At 45.3% G+C, this 26,362-nt stretch overlaps 1 protein-coding gene across 24 annotated transcripts in view; it reads right to left on the reverse strand.

Annotated features, from left to right (window-relative positions):
• lrrfip1 (LRR binding FLII interacting protein 1) overlaps positions 1–26,362 on the reverse strand; it is a 147,119-nt gene that overhangs the window by 64,466 nt on the left and 56,291 nt on the right. For 14 of the 24 annotated variants that reach the window (XM_033024304.1, XM_033024305.1, XM_033024306.1 and 11 more), the window contains exons 3-8: positions 25,375–25,461; positions 24,098–24,115; positions 23,324–23,371; positions 21,620–21,664; positions 20,954–21,004; positions 14,335–14,367 (exon numbers count right to left, since the gene is read on the reverse strand). In XM_033024304.1, coding sequence (XP_032880195.1) covers positions 14,335–14,367; positions 20,954–21,004; positions 21,620–21,664; positions 23,324–23,371; positions 24,098–24,115; positions 25,375–25,461 — 282 coding nt within the window. The remainder of the gene's footprint in view (positions 1–14,334; positions 14,368–20,953; positions 21,005–21,619; positions 21,665–23,323; positions 23,372–24,097; positions 24,116–25,374; positions 25,462–26,362) is intronic. The other 10 variants (XM_033024291.1, XM_033024283.1, XM_033024300.1 and 7 more) reach the window with 5 other exon arrangements.

Here is a 26,362-nt window from a genome sequence, read left to right on the forward strand (position 1 = left end):
CCTTCTCACCTCCTTGCTAAAAGAGTGCCCTTTAATTCTGTTCATGTGCCTGTCTAAATACATCTTAAGCGGTGCATCTGCTTCCACCATCTCACTTGACAGTGTGCTCCAGGGACCTGCCACTCTAAAAAATCTGCCTCGCACAAAATCTTTGAAATTTCCCCCTCTGACCTTAAAGAAATCTAGTACATAACTAAAACTCTGATCTTGTGCTTTTCCAGTTTGCGCGTTTTCTCTATTTGTGTGAAAACAGTACGGGATAGCGGTATGATTTTTCGCCAGGTTACTCAATGTTCGCCTGTGCTGCGAGTGCACCAAGTTTCGTTCCGATCGGTGGTATATTGTAAAAGTTATCGAGGTTTAAAAATCTTAAAAAACGCACGTGCGCAGATTCCTTCAGTCAGTGCCATGCAGATTGGTCTCTTCTCCTGTCAGTCAATGCCACGGCCGGGATGGCGACGCCCCTTCCTGCCCCATTGGTGGCGGCCTGTCCCGCCTCACTCACAAAAGCCTCTCTCCCCTCCTCACAGTAACTTGTCTATCGTCTCCCCCACCACCGGCAGAGGCTGCGAGGGGAGGGTTCAGTGGAGGCCCAGTGGAGGCCCTGGTCCCGTCTCTCTCTCCCTCAATGTTCCTACAGGTCCCCCCGGGTCCGTCTCCTCCGCCGCCGTTGCGCCAACTGACCCTCATGGCCCTCTCGGAGGAGATCTTCTCCACCAGCTCATCGAAACTGTGATGAACACCGACTCCATCCCCCCCCCGTCCTCGGCTCGGCAGTGGCAGCGAACAGGCAGGCAGGTAGGCGGGTGGGCAGGGCGGGGACGGGCCGAGCAGCAGCAGTAGGCGGGCGGGCAGGGACGTGCCGAGCGGCAGCAGTAGGCGGGCGGAAGGACGGGGATGGGCCGAGCGGCGACTGAGCCGGAGTGGGCAGAGGGAGGGAGGGAGAGTCGGGTTGTAGGGTGGCCGAGTTTGAGTAACTCACGCACATACACACACACGATGCAAACTGGTCCAATCGTTAAGTCAACGGGATGGAGAGGTGAGGGAGGGATTGGGGGAGGGGAGGCGGAGAGAAGAAAGAAAAGGGAGGGTGAAGAGGAGAGGGAGGGAGTGCTGCGGGATGAGGGAAAATGAGCCGTGCCTGTGCAGTTGGGGGCTATGCGTGAGTGGTGCAATATTGCGTTGGGGGGACGGGTTGCATTGGGGGAATGGGTGAGTGGTGGAATATTGCATTGGGGAACGGGTTGCGTTGGAGGACCAGGCCTCCAGTGTGACAGGGACCCAACGGGTCCCACTTACCCTAGTACCCTCATATTTGGCATTTGCACCCTGGGAAAAAGACTGACCATTTGTTCTGTATATGCCATAATTTTACATTTCTATCAGATTGCCCATCAGCCTTTGATACACCAGAGAAAACAATCCATGTATAGCTAACACTCATTAATCCAGAAAACGTTTTGGTGAACCTCATTTGCACCCTCTCTAAAACCTCCACTTCCTTCCTTTAATGCAGTGACCAGAACTGTGCACAATACTCCAAAAGTTGCCTAACCAAAGTTTTTACAGCTGCAACACGACTTGCAAATTTTTATATTGAATGCCCAGTCAGATAATGGCAAGCTTGTTGTTCGCCTCTTTTCTACCCAATTCACTTCTGTTGCCACTTTCAGGGGGCTATAGACTTGCACCCCAAATCCCTCTACATATCAATGTTCCTATAGGTCCTGATATTTACCGTATCCTGTCCTCTTACATTTAACCTCCCAAATTGCAACATCTCTGAATTGTGTTAATTCAACGTCTGGATTCAATTCAATTTGCCATTTTTCTGCCCATATTTCTCTTCCAATATATTTTGCTGTATATTTTGACCATCTTCCTTACTAACCGCATTCCACCAATATTCACTAATATTTTCATCCAAATCATTTTTACATAACAACTGAGGTTCCAACACTGATCCCTGTAGAACATCCGTAGTCACAGACCAGTCAGAATAATACTTATAGGCCTGTTTAATGTGGAGAGGCAGATCGTTCCATAATTTGGGTGCCGACACAGCAAAGGCACGGTCCCCTCTGAGCTTCCGCTTAGTTTTAGGCCCACTCAGGAGCAGCTGATTATCTGACCTGAGAGAGCGGGCGGGTGTATAAGGGTGTAGAAGCTCAGATAGGTAGGGCGGGGCAAGACCATTTAGGGATTTAAAAGCAAATAAAAGAACTTTAAAATGGATCCTAAACTGAATAGGCAACCAGTGGAGTGAGGCTAAAATGTGCGAAATGTGCTCATGTTTACGTGTGCCAGTTAAAAGACGTACAGCTGCATTCTGTACCATCTGGAGACGGGCGATGGAGGACCCACTAACCCCCACATACAGTGCATTGCAGTAATCCAGCCGAGTGGTAACAAAGGCGTGGATTACCGTCTCAAAGTGCTGCCTTGACAGAATTGGCTTTATTTTGGCCAGCTACCAATATATTCTATAGCCAAGCCAATTTTGAATCCAATCTACCAAGTCTACATGGATCACATTGCTTGAATCTTCTACATTCACGAGGAACCTTGTCAAATGCTTGGTTAGAGCATGTAGACAACATTCACCACTCTATCCTCATCTATTGTCATTAATGCTGTCTCAGGGGTCAAGGAAAGAGCGTCCACGTTGCGGCCCTGTTTCCACCACCACACACACGAAGCACAAGAAGCGCAAGACAGACACCATTGCATGCGGATGCCGAGAAGTGTGTCCAGCTCTGGCTGAACAACTTCTAATCTTGTGTGTGGACTCGACAAGAAGAAGAATGCTGTCTCAAATAACCTCATCATGTTTATAAGACATGTCCTCCACTATCCAAAGCAATGCTTACTATTCTATTCTATTCTACAATTAAAATCTATACTTTTCCTGACGTGAGTAAATCTTATCCCTAAGAATCTTCTCCAGTAATTCCCCTACCATTGATCTAGGCATATAATTTCCTGGTTTGTCCCTATTACACTTCTTAAACAAAGATAACAGTGGCTGTTGACCAATCATCCAGGATCTCACCAGTGGCCTGCAAAATCTGTCATGAAACTAACAATCTTCTATCTTGGATTACAAGGAACTGCAGATGCTGGTTTTCAAAAAAGTCACAAAGTGCTGGAGTGACTCAGTGTCAGGCAGCAAATCTGGAGAACATGGATAGGTATTTCTGGTCGGGACCATTATTCAGACTGGTTGTAAGGGGGGGAGAAAGTGAGAAGAGAGGAAGAGCAGGACAAAGCCTGGCAGGTAATAGGTTGATACAGGGTGATGGTTTTTTTGATAGTGGACAAAGGCCAGAGGCCAAAAGACAGAATAAAGATTGATGAGTTGCGAATTGCAAAGCTGGAGGATGTAATGGAAGGGGTGGGGTGCAAGTCCGGGTGGGGCACAGGGGAGGGGGGGACAGGAGGGGGGAGGGGGTTGAAGTTACCTAAAATAGTAGAATTCAATGTTCATACCGTTGGGTTGTAAGCTACCCAAGCAATATGAAATGTTGTTCCTTCAGTTTGCGTGTGGCCTCACTCAGGCACTAAAGAAGCACAGGACAGAAAGGTCAGTGTGGAAATGGGAAAACCAGTGGGTTTTGCATCCCATAGGCCATGGCAGACCTAGAGCAAGTGCTTGGCAAATCGGTCAGTGAGTACGTTTGGTTTTGCCGATGTAAAAGAAGCCACCGCAGGAACACTGGATGCAGAAGATTAGGTTAGAGTGGTGCAAAGACTCTGGAAATCTGGAAAGACTGCTGCGGTTCCTCGATGGAGGCAAGGGAGGAGATATAGGGACAGGCATTACATCCCTTGCAGTTGCAAGGGAAAGTACTTGGTGAGGGATGGTTAGGATGGGAAGGGATAAGTGAACCAAGGTGTTATGGAGGGAGCAGTCTCTGGAAGTGGGAAAGAGTGGGAATGGGAAGATGTGACATGTTGAAGGTGATGGAAATGTCGGACGATTATGTGTTGGATGCGGAGGCTGGTTGGGTGAAACAGGGGAACTCTATCGCTGTCCATTCTGGGGGGAGGGGAAGCATCAAACCCGGGTCTCTGGTGCTGTAAGGCAGCAACTCTACCACTACGCCACCGTGCTGCCCCAGTTCTTGAGAGGACTTCCCTCTCCCAAGCTAACTTTTGTTTCTAATGTATATAGAAAATGCTTTGGAATTCTTCTTCATCCAAATAGCCAAGGACATTTCATGGCCCCTTTTAGCCCTCCTGATTCGCTGTTTAAGTTTGTGACTGCTTCCTCTATATTCCACAAGAACCCTATCTGATTTCTGCTTCTTAAATATTATATTATGATGAGAGAAACACGATTTAACAGGAACCCGAGGGCAATTTTTGCACAAAGAGGGTGATTCATATATGGAACGAGCTGACCCTTGAATATTCCTGAATCCTGAACCTTGCCATCCTTGTTTTTCTTCCTCACAGGAACATGTTGGTCCTGAATTCTGATCAGTTGACCTTTAAACAATTCTGACATGTCAGATGTAGACCTGCCCAATAACAGATGATCACAAACCACTCTTCCCAGCTCCTGCTAAATACTATTGTAATTAGCCTGCCTTGCCCCAATTTAGCACGCACTCCTCCTCTCCTGAGGTCCGGCCTTATCCATAAATATCTGAAACCTTAGGGAGGTGTAATTACTGTTCCCAAAATGCTCTCTCACTGAAACTTCAATCACCTTGCCAGGCTCATTTCTCAGTACTAGGTCCAGCAGACACTTTCCTGATTGGACGATCTAAAAATTGTTTCAAGAAACCCCATTGGATGCATCTAATAAATTCTGCCCCATCCAAGTCTCTTTCACTAAGGAAGACCCAGTCAATATCAACAAAATTTAAGTCACCTCTTTCAACAATCGGTTGCTTTCACATCCTTCCATAATTTGCCCAAATAGTACATTCGGCCCTTCGGCCTTGCTATGTATGCCGAACATGATGCCAAATTAAAACTAACTTCCTCTGCCTCCATTCCCTGCATATCCAAATGCCAATCTAAAAGCCTCTTAAACGTCACAATCATATCTGCCTCCACCACAAACCTCCTGGCAGCTCTGTTCAGGCAACTACTAACATCTCTATAAAAGCCGGCCCTGCTCATCTCCTTTAGACTTTCCCTTCTCACCTTAAAACTATATCCTCTAATATTTGATATTTCCACCCTGGGAAAGGGTCTACCCTATCCATGATAGTCTCGCATAGTTTTATAAATCACTCACAGGTCTCCCCTTAGTCTCTAATTCTCCAGGGAAAACAATCCAAGTTTGTCCAAATTCTTCTTAAACTTAATACCCCCGAATCTAGGCAGCATCTTCTGCTTGAGTCTCTCCAAAGCCTCTAAATCGAGCAATGGCCGCACACTGGTTGCCTGCCTGCCCCTTTTCCGGGGTTACGTCCGAGCTCGCGTGAACACGCGGTGTCCATGGGGACTGTGGAGGTCTTCTGTGCACGCTGGTCACCACAGGAGGTTGAATATATTATCGATAAGAATGTTAATATTTTAATTTGATAATTTTGTTTAAGTGTTAAGAGGGAACACGTGGTGTCCATGGGGACTTTGGAGGCTTTCCACGAATACTGGTCGCCGTTGAAGGTCGAGTGTTTTGTTGATAAACGGAACACTCGGCCTTCAACGGCCATTCGTGGGTCCAGTTGACGTTGACGTTATTAATTTGACGATCATTTGTTTGTAAACTGTCAGCATAGGCAGTCTTTGATTGTGTTAATACTCTGTTTATTTTTATTTTTTGAATAAAAGTAGTTTCATAATAAAATTAAATAAATAAATAAATAAATAAAAAGCCTCTAAATCCTTTCTATAAGTGACCAGAATTGCGGACAATCATATGAATATAGCCAAAATATAGTTTTATAACTTTATTTAAAGGTTAAAGGTTTGCTCATTAACTGTATATTTCCCTGTATAATTTTGATCCCCAAAGAGTAATGCCTCATACTTGTAAACATTAAACTCCACCTGCCACATCTCCATCCATATCTGTAACTGATCTATATCTTGCTGCATCTTTGACAGTCTTCTTCTGCAATTCCACCAATTTGATGAACCAACTCATCAATATTTTCATCCAAGTCATATATATATCCTCCTATCTGAGTTCCGATCACCATCCTCTTTGCTGAGGACCGATGCAATGTAGTTGTATAGTCCTTCACTTACATCCACCGATTCCAAGCATAAATTCCTTGCTTTTTCCTTGTGATCCTACCCTCACCCAAGTTACCCTCCTGTTTTTAATGCCTTGGGATTGGCATTAATCCCACTAGCCAATGACATTTCGTGGCCGCTCTGGCTCTCCTAATTTCCTGCTTGAGTTCTTTATATTCATCAAAGGCATGTTTGATGTCATCTTCCTAAACCTAACAAATGTTTCAACTTTCCAAATTTACACCTTTTTTTATCATCCAAGCTTCCCTTACCTTGTCATCCCAGCCTCTCATCCTTACTGTGATCAGTTTGTCTTTAAAAGACATCCACATGACAGACGTGGATTGACCCAATAACAGATGTTCACCATTTACCCTCCCTTTCTCCTGCCGAATTATGTTGTACATTTCCCACCGTCAATTTAGTACTTCCCGAGGTCCAATTCCTTATCCTTATTTATAACAAAACTGAAGAAGTTCACCAAGGAGAATGACATCTGTCACTGGGAAAGTCATATGATATTAATACGGCACATATTAACATGCTGTGGCAATTTGAGATCAATAAGGAGGTGGTGTTGGGTCGGTTGAAAAGCATTAAGGTCTGAAGAGATCTATCCGTGGTTATAGAAAATGGCAAGAAAGAAGACTGCAGGGGTCTTGGCAAAAATATTTGTATCCTCTTCAGTCACAGGTGAGTTTCTGGAGAACTGGAGAGTAGCCTAAATTGTTCCTTTGTTTAAAAGTAGAAGAGTGTTTGCTGGATAGAGTTTATGACAAGTGATGTTCTGCAGAGATTTGCGCTGGGAACTCTGTTGTTTGTGATATATGAATGACTTGAACAATTATGCAGATGGAGGGTTGGTAAGTTTGTAGATGACACCAAAATTGGTGGAGTTGCGGATAATGAGGGACGATAGAAGTATAAAAAATTATCAGAGGCATAGATAGGGTGCACAGTCTGAACCATTTTCCCCAGGTGAAAATATTATCGACTAGAGGACAGAGCTTTAAGGTCAGAAGGGGGGTGTTTAAAGAAGATGTATGGGGCAAGTGCCTAGAACTTGCTGCTGGGGATTGTGGTTGAAGCAGATATAACTGTAGTATTCAAATAACTTATGGATAGGCACATGGATATGCAGATGATGAGGGATGTGAAGTACATGCAAGTAAAGGACATTAACTTGGCATCATGGTCGGCACTGCCATTGTGGGCTGAAGGGTCTGTTCATGTGCTATTCTGTTCTATGTTGTAGGAGTTCTCTGGAGCACAGAAGGTTAAGGGGGGACTTGATAGAGGTCTTTAAAATGATGAGAGGGATAGACAGAGTTGATGTGATCAAGCTTTTCCCTTTGAGAATAGGGAAGATTCAAACAAGAGGACATGACTTCAGAATTAAGGGACAGAAGTTTAGGGGTAACATGAGGGGGAACTTCTTTACTCAGAGAGTGGTAGCGGTGTGGAATGAGCTTCCAGTGGAAGTGGTGGCGGCAGGTTCGTTGGTATCATTTAAAAATAAATTGGATAGGCATATGGATGAGAAGGGAATGGAGGGTTATGGTATGAGTGCAGGCAGGTGGGACTAAGGGAAAAAAGTTGTTCGGCACGGACTTGTAGGGCCGAGATGGCCTGTTTCCGTGCTGTAATTGTTATATGGTTATATGGTTATATGGAGTTGTGATCATTGTTCCCAAAATGCTCTCCCACTGAAATGTCAGCCAGCTGGCCAGGCTCATTTCCCAATACAAAGTCTAATGTGATCTCTCCTCTCGTAGTACTGTCCATTTCCTGTTGCAATAAACTCTCTTGCACACACCTAACAAATTCAATTTTAAACCTCTCGCTCTGAGGAAGTCCCAGTCAATATTGGAGAAGTTCAAATCACCAACTGTGACAACCCTGTTGTATTTATATATTCCCATAACCTGTACACATGTCTGTTCCTCTATCGCCTGCTGACTAATGGGAGGCTCGTAGCACAAAATCATCAGTGATTGGACCTTTTAGTTGTGAGCTCCACCTCTGACTTTCTCCCTGATTAGTAAAGCAACTCCTACACCTCTTTAACTCCCTCTCTATCACATCTGCAACATAGAAATCCTGAAATGTTGCGCTGCCAATCCTGTTCCTCTTGCATCCAAATCTCTGTATTAGACAAAATGTCACAGTTCCATGCACTGATCCAAACTCTGTTCATCTGCTTTATCCACCATACTACTTGTATTAACATAAACTCACTCCAATCCATTGGTCTCATCATTCATAAACCCCCCTGAATGCCCTTCTTTTCAGACACACTTGTCATAATCTCTACATTCCCACCACTCCACATACTCCCCAACCTGTTGCCCCAGTTGCCAACCATCTGCCAGTTTAAACCCTCCTGAGTAATAATAGTGAACCTCTGTGCAATGATATTCCCCGCCAGATCAGATGCAGCCCATCTCTCTTGTACAATGTCCCACCTGCCCTGGAAGCAGCCCAACAATCTACATAACTGAAGCCATCACTCCTGCACCAGCTCCTTGGCCACGTATCTTTCTACTTCTTGCCTCGTTAGCTTGTGCAATGGATAATCTTGCGATTACAACTATGAAGGTCTAGATAGTTAACCAACTGCCTAATTCCCTAAATCTTCTTTGCAGGACCTCATCTCTCTTCCTACCAATGCCACTGGCACCAATGTGGGCCACAGCTTCTGGCAGCTCACCCTCCTCTTGTCAAAGCCACCTTGACCCTGGCACCAAGGAGGTAACATACCTCCGGGTCTCATTTGTGGCCACATAAATGCTTTTCTAGAATGCCTTGTCACTATGGCTCGCCTAGAGTTAGTCCTACCCTGCTGTTCAATAGAGCCAGACATGGCACTCCTGTTCTCACTGCTGCTGCTATTTGCCCCTGCGAGGTAATTCCTTCCAACAGTATCCAAAATGGTGTCATTGTTTTCAAGGGAACAAGCGTTAGGAGACTCCTGCACATCCTACCTGTCTCTCCTGGTGACCAGCACCTGGCTGAACCTTTGGTGTGGCCACCGCCCCAAAACTACTGTGAATAACGCTCTTTGTACCCAGTGTGCTTCTCAGTGGGTCCAACTGCTGCTCTAAGGAATCCATGCAGTCTGAGAGGAGCTGCAGCTGGACACACTTCCTGCAGACATAGCCGTCTGGGACACATGGCTGCTCTTTGATTTCCCATATCTGACATGGGAGATAGACCACTCAATGGAATGCCTTAACTGCCTCATTAATATGACAACATATGGCAACACTGAAAAATAAATCTAGTGGATTTGTAAATTAATCATTAAAGACCTTATCCTGTTCTTACCTAGACTCTACATGCCCTCTTTAAGTTTCCAAGTGCTCCTTTTGCAACCTCAGCATATCTCTTGTTTACAAGGAAGTACTTTGTGAAGTATGCTCAGTTTTGTAGGAAAAACAGTGGCTAATTAGAACACTGAGATCTCACAAAAAAACAACAAAGATCAAGCAATGTGTTTCTGCAGTGTTGGATCAAGGACAGATGTTGGCCAGGACATGAGGGAATTATTCACTAAGAGGGCAGACAGGACCTCAGTTTAACAAATGCTACATAAAATGATGCCTGACTGTGCAGAAGTGGACTGGACTGGACTGGACTGGACAATCAGGGTGTACTTTATGCTCAGATCTCGAGGAAATTTATCTCACAATCCACAATAAGTAAAAATAGAGTTAAGGGCCTGTCCCACATAGGTGATTTATTAGGAGACTACAGGCGACTTGGCTGTCGCCACATGGTCGCCAGGGTGTCACCTGTATAATTTCCTCAGTCACCCAAAGAATCGTAGAGTCTTTCTGGTCGCCGCAGAATTTTGAAATGTTCAAAACTTTTTGCCGACTGTTGTCTTGACGCCAATAGGGGTAGTTTGATGTAACATGATGTAGGTGCTGTCACCAGGATGATGTAGGTTGTCGCCAGGTGACTTAGGCAGTTGCTGGTGCTGACTTTGGTGAAGTCCATTGGCGACTACCTGTGTCAACCTACGTCAACAGGTACCGGTGACTGAATTGTTTTAAGTTGTCTTCAGTTGTCGCCGATATGGTTGTAGCTTGCGCGGGTGGACGTAGGTTGTCATAGGTGTGATCGTAGGTGGACCTCCTAATGGGTCGCTGGTTGTCGTTAGCTTGCCGTAGCTTGACGTCGACTAGGTGGTAGGTTGTTGTAGACATTGTCGTAGGGGAGGTCCAGTCGCCGTATATTTTCGGGTCGACCTGCTACGACTATGACAGTCGCCGGCAGTCACCGAAAATTTCACCTAAGTGGGACAGGCCCATTAGGCTCTAGTAAAGCAGCTATTTTGAAAGGGGCTACTCTTGGCTCCGACCTGTAGGGGGTATGGCTGCCTAGCCTGCAGCTGTCTGTTTTTCATTTCTTTTTTCTTATTTTTAGTTAGTTTAGTGTTTTGTTTTTAAGGAGTTCTAGCTTTTTTATGTGTGGGGAGGGGGGGGGGGGGAAACTAATTTTCAGGGTCCCTACCTGGTCGGAGATGCAGCTTTTCTCCGGGCTGCACTTTCGACCCGTCCTCGCGGCCTACCAGCGGGCCTGGAGCGGCATTTCCTGAGGGGACCGCTCGGAGCCTCGGCATCGGCGGCGGCTGCGGAGCTGCGGGTCCGAGGAGCGACCGGGCCGTCCGGAGCTTCGGCATCGGCGGCGGCGGCATCGGCGGCGGCGGAGCTGCGGGTCTGAGGACGGCGGTGCAGCGCTGGAGCGCCATTGCGGGGCGGGCGGTGCCTTGCCTGGGTCGCCGCGCTGGAACTCCGGTGAGCTGGGACCGGCGTTAAAAACATCGCGGAGCTGCGGGCGGCGGCGCTGAACTTTACATCGGGAGCCTGGGATCTCTCGATGAGATCGCCAGTTGAGCTCCATTCGGCGCGGCCTTGTCGGCTCCGGAAGCCGCGGACTCGAGTAGGGAGGCGGCTGTTCCAGGGTTCCCAGGCCGCTGGGAGGACTCTCCCGACGCCGGAACATCATCACCTGGCGAGGACGGCCTGGAACATCGGGCCTCCGTAGAGGCAACTGTGGAGGCCTCAATAGGCCCGACTATGGGTGGACATTGGGGATGGGACTGGACTTTGTGCCTTCCCCCATAATGGGAACCATTGTGGGGGGATGTTTTTTTTATGTTAAAGCTATTTATTATTGTTATGTTTGTATTCCTTTTTTAATGTACTGCATTGGCAAAAAGAATTTCACTACATCTAGGTGTATGTGACAATAAATCAACCTTTGAAGGAAAAGTGCTGATGGCAGGTCAAAGTGCAAAAGGAGAGTTATATCTGCAAAGATTTGCTGCTTATTCCAACGTCCCTGCTACACCTAACCTTGGTTATGCCATGCTTTGCATGAAATTTCTATGCATTTCAACCATATGGAAAGAAGCAAAGAACAAGGCCAGATGTCAGCGATGTCAGACATATAGCTCACCTATATTATGGAGCTTTAAGCCCCTGTCCCACTTACGTGTCCTTGGCAAGCTAATTACGCAACCTCGTGGTCGCGTTGAGGCGCGACGGTCCCGCGAAGGTCACGCACAACTTCATGCGTCCGCACAGCCGTCTGGAGCGCGTGACGTCATTTGAAGATGGACACAAAATGCAGGAGTAACTCAGCGGGACCGGCAGCATCTCTGGAGAGAAGCAATGGGTGATGTTTCGGGTCGAGACTCTTCTTCAGTCTGAAAGAAAGGTCTTGACCTGAAAAACGTCATCCATTGCTTCTCTCCAGAGATGCTGCCGGTCCCGCTGAGTTACTCCTGCATTTTGTGTCTATCTTCAATTTTCTTGGCCCCGCTCTGGGAGTAGAAGTGGGGGCGGATCTTGATCCGCAATGGCCGTGAGCCCCAGGCTGAGCTCGACAATCGTTTGCCTGCTTCTGCTGCTGTTGGAGGCAAGACGTTGCGTCGCGCCAGGGTCTTGGGCCTGTCCCACTTTGGCCGTCAGTTATGCGACAGGCCGGTGGTGCGCGAAGATTTCGTTCACTGCAAAATCTCGGAGCGCCGCGCGATACCGCGCACAACTCCATACCCCTCCGCGCTTCTCAGTGGAACCGGCCCCGCGCGGCCACACAATGCCTGTGCGCCTCAATGCGACGATGAGGTCGCGTAAGTTGCGTGCCAAGGACACGTAAGTGGGACAGGGCCTTTAACCACTAATCGCAACTTCCTGGGAAATGCAAGGGGCTAAGTCCTGGAGGGGAGCATCAGGCAGGACATGCAGGAAAAACATTTCACAAGCACCGACCTGTTGCTGCCCCCAAGTATGCAGCATTTCTCTACATTTATACACTGAGCTCAACAGTGGTATGAAAAGACAAGGAATGTTGCACCATAACTGGTGTCTTCACCCATGCTATCCAGCTACATGATGGCTGGAGCTCACAAGGGATTTGATAATGGTGGGGTGAATGAAGCACAGTAACATCCCCCCCTGTCCCCTTCACCGCTCTGATCTGCAACAGGTACACCCAGGACAGACAAGACCCAGGCACCCCTCAGACCAAGGAGCAAGTTGCATATAGCCATAATGTTCTTCTTTTGGGTCTCCTCAGTGACTTGTTTCACATAGAGAAATGAGAAAGTGAGGCAAATACCACAAGTGGATAGAGAAAGTTTGGTTTGGGGGGGGGTCTGTAGAATGCCTCACCTGCAAAAAGATAGGGAAGCAGGTCACTCCATAAAATGAAAGACAAACCATGCAGCAAATGAAGTACAAATCTCCTGGAGCCTTCTTCATGTCTCTCCTTCCACTCCAGTTAAACTATGAGGGGTTTAGCCCACCCAAGCATGGATGAATGAAGCACCCGGGAAGCAGACAATGCACTCACGCAATAGGGCCAGGGTGTGGCATGAATAATGCTATTGGATCTCTATAGAGCCAATGGAGAAAGACCTATTGAGACATTGTCTCTGTTTCTGTCAGGCAACTGCACTACCCGCCGCACCACCATATTTCCCGCTGATCAGCCATTTTTCACACTCCACCTTACATGGCCAGTGCCATTGGGATGAAACCTGGGTGTGATTCTGCTCAAAACTCTCAACCACATATTATATTCACCCGAACCAACATGCAACACACAAATTAACACATGCAATTGCACATACTTTCCATGGCAGCAGTGAGCATAATTTAGGAGGAAGAGCCCTAATCAATTTGTATTCTCCATACCCTGTGGAAATGAGGCTAAATGTGATCCCTTCCTGCCTCATACATAGTTCAAATATAGATCAGTGACTCAGGTTAGTCCAATTTTGCTCCGAATGAATGGTGCCAGGAAAGTACAAAGGAAGAAGCTGCCGTAGATGATCTGTAGAGGCAGTCCTGAAATTTCTGCATCAGATCAATCCCTGTCTTGTCAAAGCCGCAGATTTTTTGTCCTATGTTTTCAATTGTGCATCTTTCAGACAATGATCAGGCTGAAGGCAGCTGACGTCTGATTGCATTTAAGAACCCATATCTTAATGAAAAGGTGCCTCCATAGTCCGAGTGACCAATGGATCCTTTGAACCCAGCCTCAGGTTGGTGTGGCAGTGTAGTGATCAAGTACTGGACCATATATCCAGGCAATAAGAGATTGAATCTCACCATGGCCATAAACAAAAATAGATTCAATTAAAAATGAAAATCACTAGCTCGCATTAGTAAAGATGTCATACAAATCTTAGACACAAAAAGCTGGAGTAACACAGCGGAACAGGCAGCATCTTTGGAGAGAAGGAATGGGTGACGTTTCGGGTCGAGACCCTTCTTCAGACCGACCCGGACCCAACCCAGGTTACAGGTACCGACCTTCTAGCTCATACAAACCTAACTGGCTCACTGACATCCTTAAAAGGATGCCTTTACCCACTGTGGGAAAAGGTGTCTCCAGTAACACACAATCTTCGCATGCCACCTGAGATGACCAAGCAGCCATTTAGTTGTATGAAAACTGTATAAAATAAGGAGGTCCACTGCCACCTTCCCATGGGAATCAATAAATGCTGGGTTTGGCCACATCCCAAATGAAACAAAGTGCATCCATCCACAATACAACAATTAGTCAGGTTAGTGACAGTCATGGTCTACGAGGCATTCAATAGGTTTATCATCTCACCCCTCCAGAGGCACCAACACTCTCATAATCAGCCTGTTGAATAAAATACATCATTAAATTTATCAGTGAAAGAAGGGAGAGCTGCTAATGACATGGATTAGGCCTGCCTGTATCATGTTAGCCATGGTATTGTCCATAAAGGGCAGATCAGGTCATTATACACTGAATGGAGATAGGTTCATTGCTCTGAATTTGAAACTCCTGATGCAATGATCCCACTTAAACTGGAATCATGCTAGCGTCCAGGTACAAAGAGGAAAAGAGGTAAGAGCATCACACTAGCAAAGCATGGTGGCAGATGATTGGAATGTGGGATGCTTGTTAAAGTTTGTTGACAAGAGTTTAGGGCATTCATGTTTATGTGAAAGTGAAGGGCAAGGCAGGTAGGAGTAATGTAGCTTGGATGACAATAGAAATTGAGGCTGTGGTCTGGAAAAAGAAGGAAGCATGGGGCAGGTATAGGCAGATTGGATCAAGTATATTCCTGGAGGAGTTTTGGGGAAAAAAGGAGGAATACTTGAGAAGAAAATCAGGAGGCCAAAAAGGGGCAGGAATAGCTCTTCTCATTTAGGAGAATCCAATGAGGTTTTACGTACATGAAGGGAAAGGGGGCTACTAGACAGAGAATAGGGCCCCTCAGAAATCAAAGCAGTCATCTCTGTATGGAGTTGTAGGAGATGGGCAAGGTCCCCAATAAGTATTTCTCTGGTTTTCCCGTGGAGAAACACATGAAGACTGGGGAACTTGGGACAGTTAATGGAGATGTCCTGAGGATAGTCTGTATTACAGTTGATGAAGTGCTGATTGTCCTACATTGTATGAAGATTAATTTCCTGTCATTGATCAAATATATCCAAGGACAATGTGGGAAACTAAAGAAGGAATTGCAGGCACCCAGGCTAAGATATATGAATCATCATTAGACGTGAGTGAGGTGCCAGAAGCCTGCAGGGTGGCTAATGTTGTGCATAAGGACTGCAGGGGAAAGCCTTGGCTAATATAGGCCAGTGAGCCTAACCTCTGTGGTAGGCTAGTTACTGGAGATTATTCTGAGATGAGATATATGTGCATTTGGATATCAAGGTTCGATTAAGGACAGTCAGCATGGTTTTGTACTGTATGTGTGAGATCGTGTCTTATGAATCTGATTGAGTTATTGAAGAAGTAACCAAAAAGGTTAATGAGGGCTAAGCCGTGGATATTGTCCATTCTACAACCTTAAAAGAAAGGAGAGCTCAGATGGGAACAAGGCAGCACGAGCAGCCAAAATGAAAGCAAAGAGAGACGTAGCTAAAAACCATCAATTTTGAATAATTGCCTTCCATTTTTACCAAGGAAATACATCAAAAGATTAAAAGTAATGTGGTACTTTAAGTAACAGGATGTAAGCAGGAATGATTCAATAAACCAGTCAAAGATAAAACCCCTTGTTTGGACAGATGATGTTACCTATTTTAAAACAATCTTGTGGACTAGTAGTAAATGTACAATGTGCAATTATTGCGGAATAAGTAGTAATGTGCAATTAATAATTTATTAGAATAAGGTGCAATGTCATTGATGGCTTACATTTCACCCAATTTTTAAAAAAGTATGTAAATATAACACATTAGGATACAATGGACCAGTCATCATAAAACTAGTGGTTGGAAAAATAATAGAATTTCAACTAAACGAGAAAATGGGAAAACATCTGGAATATTACAATGGATTTCAAAAGGTACAGGTCCACCACCAATTTTCCAGCACCCTTGACTCCAGAGCCTTTCTGGATTATCCGTTTTGCCGGACCAACAGAGGTCAAGGATCCGAAAGGAGCCTAACGCCAGTGCAATAGTGCGCCAAGCCGCCCAGGGCCTCGGAAGTCTGCTATGGGAATGGATCTGCCGGCTCCGGAAGGGCCAGAGTTTCAGAGCCTCTGTCGCAGAGGACAAATTCGACCCGCCAATTGGTCGCGGAAGTCGGCTATGGGAATATATCTGCAGGCTCTGGCCAGGCCGGATTTCCTGAACCCTGATCACAGGGGGCAAATTGGTCGGTGGGGGCGCTACGAGACGGCTGCCCTGCCAGCAGCGTGTTCGTCATTTCTACATTGTGTGTGTTTTTTTAGTGTGTCCAAATGTGTGTTTTAATGTCTCTTGGTGTGTTTTGTGTGGGGGGTGGCGAGGGGGGTTAAGGGGGGGGAACCGCTTTCGGTCGCCTCCTCCACGGAGAGGCAACTTTTTCCATGTCGCCTCCCTCACGGCCTTACACCATGGATTGGTGCGGCCTTTCCCGGAGTCGAGTCCGGAGTTTCAGCAGCGGGCGCAGCGTGGACTTTTCATCGCGGAGCGGGCGAGCCCTTGCCGGAGTCACCAGAAGGGAGTACTCCGATTGCTGGCCTGCAGACTGTTACAGCCTGAAGCCGCGGTCTGCGTAGCTTCTAGCCACGGGCGCGGCGTGGACTTACCATCCGGAGCGGGATCCCTAGGCGGGGATCCCCGGAGAAGCTCCGATCGCCGGCCTGCGGCCTACAACATCCTGAAGCTGCGGTCTCCGGTCGGGAAGCGCCGATTTGCGACTTACCGTCCCGACGAGAGGGCCTGTGCACCTGGCCGCCCGCAGCGGTGACTGCGGAGGCTTATGGCCCCGATCACGGGGGAACAATGGAGGAGGACTGACTACTTTGTGCCTTCCACCACAGTGAAGAATGCTGTGGTGTATATTTGTGTTAAATTTTTATAGTGTATTGTGTGTTCTTTTTTGATTGTACCGCTGCTGGCAAAATGCATTTCACTGCACTTTATTGTGTATGTGATGAATAAATTGATTGATTGATTGAAATTCAACCTGACGATCAGAGAGGACGTCCCAATGAGATCGAGATCGGCCATCTCACCCAGTCTAGGTGCCACATTTTCAGTGGGATTTCCAGGGGTGGGAGGGGGCTACTATTTCAAGTGCGCTCTCCTGGATTAAAGGAGGTTGCCGAAAAACAGGTAGTGGATTTGTAATACCAAATTTGAAAAAGTAATTGAAATAGTCGAGAATTGAACTGGGTGATTGCTGAGAGATATAGTAGATGTATATTATCTGAAGTTTACAAAGGCCTTTACTAAAGTATAGAACACAAAGTGCTGGAGTATGTCAGTGGGTCAGGTAGCAGCTCTGGAGGACTAGGACAGGTGACATTTTGGGTCAGGACCCATCTTGAGACTATAATAAAGTGCCAAGCTATAAATTAACAGAAAAAGTCAGAGCATGCAAATTTATAGACGAGAAATAAATGGATAGCTATTGTTTACAAGATAAAACCTGAGGAAATGAGAAGATGCCAACAAGGAATGCGTGGGAAGGGACATTTGCAATGAGTAGAAACAATAAAAGTAGTGCGGCCACCCTATTTTTGCGGCTAGTCAGTGGTTTGCATCTTGCAGTGCAGCCTCTGTATTTCTGTTCATGAAGTCTTCTGCGGACAGTGGTCATTGACAAATCCACACCTGACTCCTGAAGAGTGTTTCAGATCTGTCCGACAGTTGTTTGGGGATTTTGCTTTATTATCGAGAGAATTCTTCTGACATCAGCTGTGGAGGTCTTCCTTGGCCTGCCAGTCCCTTTGCGATTAGTAAGCTCACCAGTGCTCTTTCCCTTCTAAATGATGTTCCAAACAGTTGATTTTGGTAAGCCTAAGGTTTGGCTGATGACTCTGACAAGTTTTATTCTTGTTTCTCCGTCTCATAATGGCTTTTTTGACTTTCATTGGCACAACTTTGGTCCTCATGTTGATAAACAGCAATAAAAGTTTCCAAAGGTAATGGAAAGACTAGGTGCTGCGAGCTCTCTTATACCTGCATTAAGGAGGTATTTAAACACACCTGAGCAATTACAAACCCCTGTGAAGCCCAAACATTATGGTGCCCCAAAATGGGGGGACTATGTATAAGCTGTAATTTCTACATGGTGAAACTAAAATGTATAAAAATACCCTTTAATAAAATCTGACAATGTGCACTTTAACCACATGTGATTTTTTTCTATTACAAATCCCAAATGTTGAAGTACAGTGGCAAATATATAAATGATGGGTCATTGTCCCAAACATTATGGAGGGCACTGTCTGGTGGTGTACATTCTGGTTACTTAATTAGTCACAAATTTGGAGCGTATTCGCTATCAGGAAATAATAACTGGCTGGGTTTTGTCTCTCATGGAATGAGAAGGCAAGAGATGTTTCATCTGATGAAAAGTTTTGAAAAAGTAGAAACAGAGTGCGTGGTATACTATTGCATGGTATAATGTTTGCAGACACAACAGAATCTTATCTGAAGCATAATCACTAAATGCACTTAGGCACTTTGTACACTTAGGAAGCTTTAGCAAATTTAATCTTGGTCTGATGATGGTATTATGACTTACACAAGGCCACTAGACACATGGTATTGCTTCAATTGTAGACAACTCACAACCAATTACATTTGAGGTTCGGGCCTATTCCATCATTATTTAAAGACCCCTTTTCTAATTGAGCCAACAGCATGAAATGATTATTCTTAAGTTAACGTCTGAAGTAGTAGCCGCCAAACCCAATCCCAGCAAATGATTCCTTGGATCTCTCCCAGCTCCCCTCCCACTCCTAACCCCCTACAGTCATTTCCATAACATCTTCTTCCATTTGACTATCAGATCTCATAGCATGATTGGAATTTAGTACAAAAATGGGCCTTTTAGCTCAAGGATTCTGCATCAATTTATATAAATTCTATTTTATTCTCTCCACAATTCTTTCAACGCACCCCAAATTCTACTACACACAACACAGGAGCAATTTACAGTGGTTAATTAATCCACCAGTCTTTAGACTGTGGTTGAAACATGTATACGGTCACATGGAGAAGGTGTAAACCCTCCAGACAGCACAGGAGGTCAGTATTGAACCCAGGTCACTGGAACTGTGAAGCAGCAACTCTACTAGCTTCACCACTGTGCCTTGCTAAACCTCTCCCTGTACTTGTCCATAACCATCTCTTACAATCATTCTTGACACGATTACTCTCCCCATTGCCTCTCGCTTCCATAATCATTTCCCCAACCATCTTCAACCACACATCCCTTTCCCCTTCCTGTGATCCTCTCGACACTATCCATTCAAATTCCTTTCTCCATTACTCTTCCCCTTCACTCCTCTCCATCATGGTAGGGTATTGCAGAGGTATCTCTGGATTGGTAGCTGCAGGTACAAGGCTGCCGTTTGCCATAATGGATATGCTCTGACATCAAAATGGTGTGGCAATGCATAAGCAATGAGGAATTTCACCAGATTTGTCATTCCCCTTTCTCCGCTCTTCTTTTGGGCAGAAGATACAAAGGCTTGAAAACACATACTACCAGATTCAAGAACAGCTTCTTCCCTGCTGTTGTCAGACTACTGAACGGTCCCCCCAAAAGCTAGGATGTAGTCCCAATCTTCCAAACTACCTCATTGCGGTCTCAGTACTTTTTCTGTCACTGTAACAATATAGTCCTGTACCATTATATTCTGAACTCTGGTATATTTCTCTTTGCACTCTCTGTTGTACTTGCGTATGGCTTGATTGTACTCATGTATAATATGATTTAACTGGATAGCACACAAACAAAGGTTTTCACCTGATCTTGATAGACGTGACAATAATAAACCAATTTCAATACTGTACAACACTGATGTACAGTGCATTGATCATGAGTTAATGATTAATCATGGGGATATTGAATGGAATGTCATTCCTCAGGTTTTACATCAACCAGAAATTTAAACATATCCAACAGCAGACTTATTAAAGCATGATTGAAGATCCAACTGAATGTAAAATGCTGTCAAGTTAATCTAGGACCTGGCCTCATCCTCACCCAAATAGGGTGTCTTCCCCACCCTCGTCCCACGGACACACACATCAAACCATGTAAACCAGAAAATGCAGGGAACATTCAGCTTTTTGGGCAGCACCCATGGAAAGACCAACAGAATTAACGCTTTAGATCAAAGACGCTTTGTCCTTGTCATGAATTCGTGTTTCTCTCTCGGTAGATGCTGCATGACCTGCTAAGGTTATCCAGCATTCACTGTTTTTATTTCAAATTTCCAGCACCTGCAGTGTTTTGATTTGCAAATGCGATTCCACAATCGGCCAAAATCATAATTAACCACACAATCAGCCTAATCCAGCCTGTATATAGGTCCCCCGCATATACATACAAATCAGAACGCAAAAGCAGCTGATGTTTCTAAATCAGACTGCAAGGTAGAATAATGCCTTCAATGTGTTATTCACTCAGCAGTAGGATTATCATATAAATAACTTCTTCAACAAATGGAGAATACAATATCTCAAGAACAGTGCATCTCAAAACAACATCTATGATCCGCTGTGTGTCCGGTCATAATTATAAAATATAAAGTCAATTTAATTAAAGACCAGTTTCTGACCGGGTGCAGAGAAGTGCATAGGATAAGTCCTGATCAACATTTTCAGTCTTCTGCGACAGAGACAATATACTTGAACAAAGTTCAAATTAAATTGTCTGTCAGAAATGTGTCATGGATTTAAAGTGTAAAGATAGATATCCAACAATCACTGCAAATGAAAAATAAAATGTCACAAACCCGGGCACTGCCACGACTTCCCACAGATGTCCAGTCATCTTCATCAGATACCTGCACAAGGAACAAGCATGTTAGCACGTAGACAATAAACAACATAGAAGATAGCAGGCTGGGGTGGTCAGAGGTGAACAAATACAGCATAGGTGGATCAGGTGGGAGAGATGGCTGAAGAAAGGAAGGGGGGGGGGGGGTGAAAAGAGGGGGCTGAAGAGGAAAGAGGCCAAAATGGAAAGGGGGGGCAAAATGAAACGGGGGTGGCTTAGAGCACAGGGGGGCGAAGATGAAGGGGGGGGGGGTGCAAAGAGAGAAGGGTAGCAAGAAGAGAGAGAGTGGGGTTGGAGGGGGGGTTGGAGAGAGGGGTGGCGGGGAGAGGGGAGAGGGGCATCGGGAAGAGGGGGATCGTGGAGAGAGGTGGCGGGGAGAGGGGGGATTGCGAGGGGAGACCGGTTATTCCACCTGACGAGTGTGAGATAAAGTGAAGAAAGAATAGATTAAACATTGAAGAGATGTATGAAAGATGAAAGGAAGCAAAATTAGAGAAAGAAAAATATCAGGAGACAATGACAGATTGATACACAGTGAATTGGGAGGGAACAGCTGAAAGAAAAGGGAAACAAAAGAGAAATTGTTAAAGGAGAAAACGAGAGAAAGAAAGAGGGTACAAACCGAAGTGTGTCTTCTGAATCTGCGAGAGTATTTCTCGCTGTCTTCCTGAGGGGCCAGGAGGTGGAGGGAAAAAAGCCAGAGTTTGTGAACAGTTCAAGTTGAGATTCAGAAAGTTGTTCAAAATGCTTCAAAAGACGGGAGACTAATGGAATACACTTCATGCAGTAAGTGCCAAATTCAAAACGAGATAAAAGCCTTCAAAACCTGGTTGGATCAAAGAACCTGAATTATTCATTGCTTGCATTTTCAGAACACAGGTATGGGGGGGGGGGGGGGGGGTTCCCCTCAATTCAAGGGTCACCTCCTTCATTTTTAGTTCTTGGTGGAGCTTAGGCCAACTACGAGCTGGTAGTGATACCTGCAAAGATATCCCAACCATATATTGAGCAGGTTATAGATGACTCCCTCTGATGCCTGCTCCCTTATCTATGTCATGGCAGCACCAACTCAATATCGGTTGAAGACAGCGCACTGACAATTGTTGCCTGTAGGCTCTGGTTGACCATTATTCTCAGGTAAATGGATGACACCCCCATCTTTGACAAAACCAACAAAGTGGTTGCATTGAATGTAATACTGAAACTGTAATGTGTCTTTTAAGCCTGAGTTATATTCCTTACAAACTGCATTTAAATTGAATGAAAATTATAGATTGTATATGATGTATTATGTATGTGATTGTATGTGTGTGTATGTGATGTATGTGTGTGTATGTGATGTATGTGTTTGTATGTGATGTATGTGACTGTATTTGATATATGTACAGTATATGATGTATATAATTGTATAAGGATTGTATGTAATCAATATGATGGAAGGCAGCTTTCGTGGAGAAACTCCTTACATTGAAGGCGGACAATACCAATGTAAAAACCTTCCCTGGACAGCTATAGAGTGAATCTACAGCATCAATGAAGCACTCCAGGAAATAAAGCAAACCTCTAGCTACACATCAGAGATAGGACAAGGAAGATGAGGTCAAGGCCAGTGCCAAGCCAATGATTGTGTTCTTTAGACTTTTGATATACAGCGCGGAAACAGGCGCATCGACCCACTGAGTCCAACGATAACCAACGATCACCCCGTACACTAGCACTATCCTACACACTAGGGACAATTTGCAATTTTACAAGCCAATTAATCTACAAACCTGAACGTTCCTGAAGTGTGGGAGGAAACCAGAGCACCCAGAGTAAACCCACGTGGTCACAGGGAGAACGTACAAACTCCATACAGACAATACCCGTAGCCAGGATTAACCAGGGTCTTTGTAAGGCAGCAACTCTACCGCTGCGCCACTTTGCCGTTCCTCATGTTTCAATGCGGCAATCATTGCCTTGTGCTCATAAGAGCCTATGCTCCCCTATCCAAATCCAAGTGGGTAGGATTGGTACCTTCACCACCCAAATTTGTTTCCCAGGGGCCAGCTGACGGTCTTTCCATGTCCATAGTGTGGTGTCGACTCTGGAGGGGAATAGATCATATCCTTGGGTGGTGACTTCCTTCCCACTCATACAAGGCCAAAGGGCACACATATGTACAGATCTGAAGACAATGAATGGCACTGGTTTATTCCTCCAAGCCCTGGCTTGGAAGGAATCCCTTTTTGCTTAAAGAACACCAGAATCGCGCGACTAAGAATTATTCCCAAATGCCACGGGTGGGAAAAGGGAAGTTTACATATACTATGACAGCAGACATTACCATCCATTGCTCGATGTCTCCCCATTTTGTATCCAGCCCATAATATTTCTACAAATAGAAAAGGAAGAGATTAAGAAAGAGAAGGAAAGAAGTAAAGGACAGTAAATGTGGAATAACTGAAAACATGCAGGTGATAATCCAGTGTTTCAGGACTACAAACAGCAGCAAAGCATGGTAACACATACGGGTCGTGAGAGAGAGAGAGAGTGGGGGAGAGGGAGACACCAATGCGCTCTCACTGTCAAAGCCCCATATTCAGACATTTCTGTCAAGGAAAGCTCAGTTATACCACATTAATAGGTATCTTTCTTTCCATAAAGCAAAAACAACCTGCAACTCTCCCTAGAGCTTAAGGCTGAGAGTCAAATGGATGCTGGGCAAGGATGGGAAATTGCCACCTTAATGAATGGGATGACAGGCCAAAGGAGCCTCCACCAGCCCTCTTCTGTGTGGGAAATCTAAGCTAAATAAATATGGTACATGTCAATATAGCAGTTGGGTTATAGTGGGAGAGGAGATCAGGTAGCTGGAAATCTGCTCCTTGACACTGTGGCTCTCCTGCACTTAATGAATGGTCCTGCACCTAGGCAAGCATCTACTAGGCTGGTAATTGAACCCTTGCAGGAGTCACTGGATTTAAAAAAGCGTGTGGAATGGGGGAAACAGTCAGCCAGCTAGGTGTACATATTACTACATGTGGTGGGTAGGGTGTCACCCCCAGATTAGTTTAAATAATTAAGACAAACATGACACACAAAGCAAAAGACCTCTCACCTTCTGTACCTGGTAGATCTATCAAGAGAAAGCAGTGGAAAGAAAACAGGAGAAGTCAGAAGTTAAAAGGAATACAACTGTAACAGAGGTTAGAAAGAGACTGAATCAGAGGCAGCTCTAGGCCAAAAGATGTCTACTCATCCTTGGGATACCTAACACCAATTTTTGCATATTCGCACCTTCCCATACCAACCTGCCATTTCATTCTATTGGCAATGCACTCTTCAGTCTACAAGGTCCTGAGCAACCTATACAAAAAAGACTAACGGCCTCACTCAGCCATCCCAGTAGGAAACTCCAATGCGTCCACTCTAGGGAGAGGTGAGGGAGAGAGTGGGGGAGGCGGAGAGGGGAAAGATGAGGGAGGGTGAAGAGGAGGGGGAGGGAGTGCTGGGGGATGATGGAGAATGGAGGAGGATAGGGGTAGGAGGAGGGAGAGGGAGGAGGGGAGGGAGGGGGTGAGGGGAGGGGAGGAAGCAGAGGAGGGTGGGGAGAGGGAGGATAATGGAGGAGGGGAATAGGGGACTGAAGAGGGAGAGTGAGATGCGTTCTCATTTATCTTATATTTTACAGGTTATTGCCATTTTTAACTTTAAAAACGTCGCAGTCGCGCTCCCACTTGCCGGTCGCGTCTGCGCAGTTGGGGGAGGGTTGCCGTGAGTCGCGTCACAACAGTCAGCCACGCCTGCGCAGTTGAGGGCTATGTGTCAGTGGTGGAATATTGCCTTGGGGGACGGGCCCAACGGGTCCACACCTGGTCTAGTAATCAATCTAAATCTTAGGTTACGAGTATCTCTCTATGCTCATTTTGCCGAACTAAATCCAGTAATCCCTATATTCCTTGTTGGGCAAGGAATATACTGATAAAGTTGTGACCACACTTCAGAATTTCTTTCCACTTATTTGTTCAATGATAATGTTTTATCAATTTGTTTATTTATCTTTAATTGATCTTGCCACAAGTATGACTCTACCTTATAGTCATTTAGATTGCAGATTTGATAAACAGCAGATGGTTTGGGAAAAAGAAGTTGGAAAGTTCAGGGAAGTTGTATAGAGCATGGAGATTTTTATACTCTTCATTCATCTCTCTATATATACAGAGACCCCCATTTTACTTTTCCCTCAATTGAGACTACGTAGCAGATCCTGCTACACCCAGTAATGCAGACCTTTCACTCAGCCCAACCAATGCATCTTTGGCCAGCAATGGAGGAAGCACCAGTAAATTACTCACAACTAAAGATTGATAACGTTTGCTCAACCATACTACTCGCCTCCTTCTGCTGTCTCTCCAATTCCTTCATTCGAATCTCTCTCGCCTCAGCTCTTGCAGCTCGTTTTGCAGCCAACCTGGCCTCTGCCTGTGAAAATCAAAAAAAAAAACATTAGAGACTCTTTTAAACAAATTTCATGGGAATTTGGTTGATTGTTTTTGAAAGAGTAGCACAATGTGTTGATGAGGGCAGTGTAGCTGATATTGTCCACATGAGCTGCAGATTTCACAAGGAAGACTGCTCCAAAAAGGAGAGAGCCAATGGATGCATGACAAGCGGGAAAACTGGATCCAAAATTGGCTCAGTAAAACAAGGCAGAATATTTTTGTGATTGGAAGCCTGTGACCACTGGTGTACTACAGGGGTCAATGCTGGCGTCATTTTGCTGTTTGTTATTTTACTGATTTGGATATCAATGTGGCATGTATGATTAGTACATCTACAGATAACACTAACAATTGGAGTTACAGTGAGAAGGATGGTCTTTAGTCAGAAAAAGATATTGATCAGTTAGTAAAATGGATAGGGCAATGGCAGATGAAATCCTAGCACATGAGAGGATGCACTTTGGGAGGAATATGGCAATAAATGCTAGGGCCGAGGGAGTACTGAGGTATATCCAGTAAACCCAGAGATCGGCAGCACAGTTTGATAAAATAGTGAAGAAGGCCTATGCAATCATTGCCTTCATAGATCGGGGCACAAAATCTAAGAGTCGAAGAATGAAATGCAACTTTTTAAAACTTTGGTTGGACCACAGCAGCAGTACTGTATCTGACTCTGCCTCTTCTGATGTCAGTTATTTAATCACACACTGTTTATAGGGCAGATTTTAAAAATTCACGTCATGCACACTTTTTACTACACCCTGGAGATCTCATCTGCAGTCACTCAACTTTGGGAAAAACACACCATTACATCCATAAGCAATGTAACACAGCTCCGCCTAACATGCAGAACAAGTCTTTCACTGTACATCTGTACACGC

Source organism: Amblyraja radiata, chromosome 7 (genome assembly GCF_010909765.2).
Source record: "Amblyraja radiata isolate CabotCenter1 chromosome 7, sAmbRad1.1.pri, whole genome shotgun sequence".
In the NCBI taxonomy this organism is placed as follows: domain Eukaryota; kingdom Metazoa; phylum Chordata; class Chondrichthyes; order Rajiformes; family Rajidae; genus Amblyraja; species Amblyraja radiata.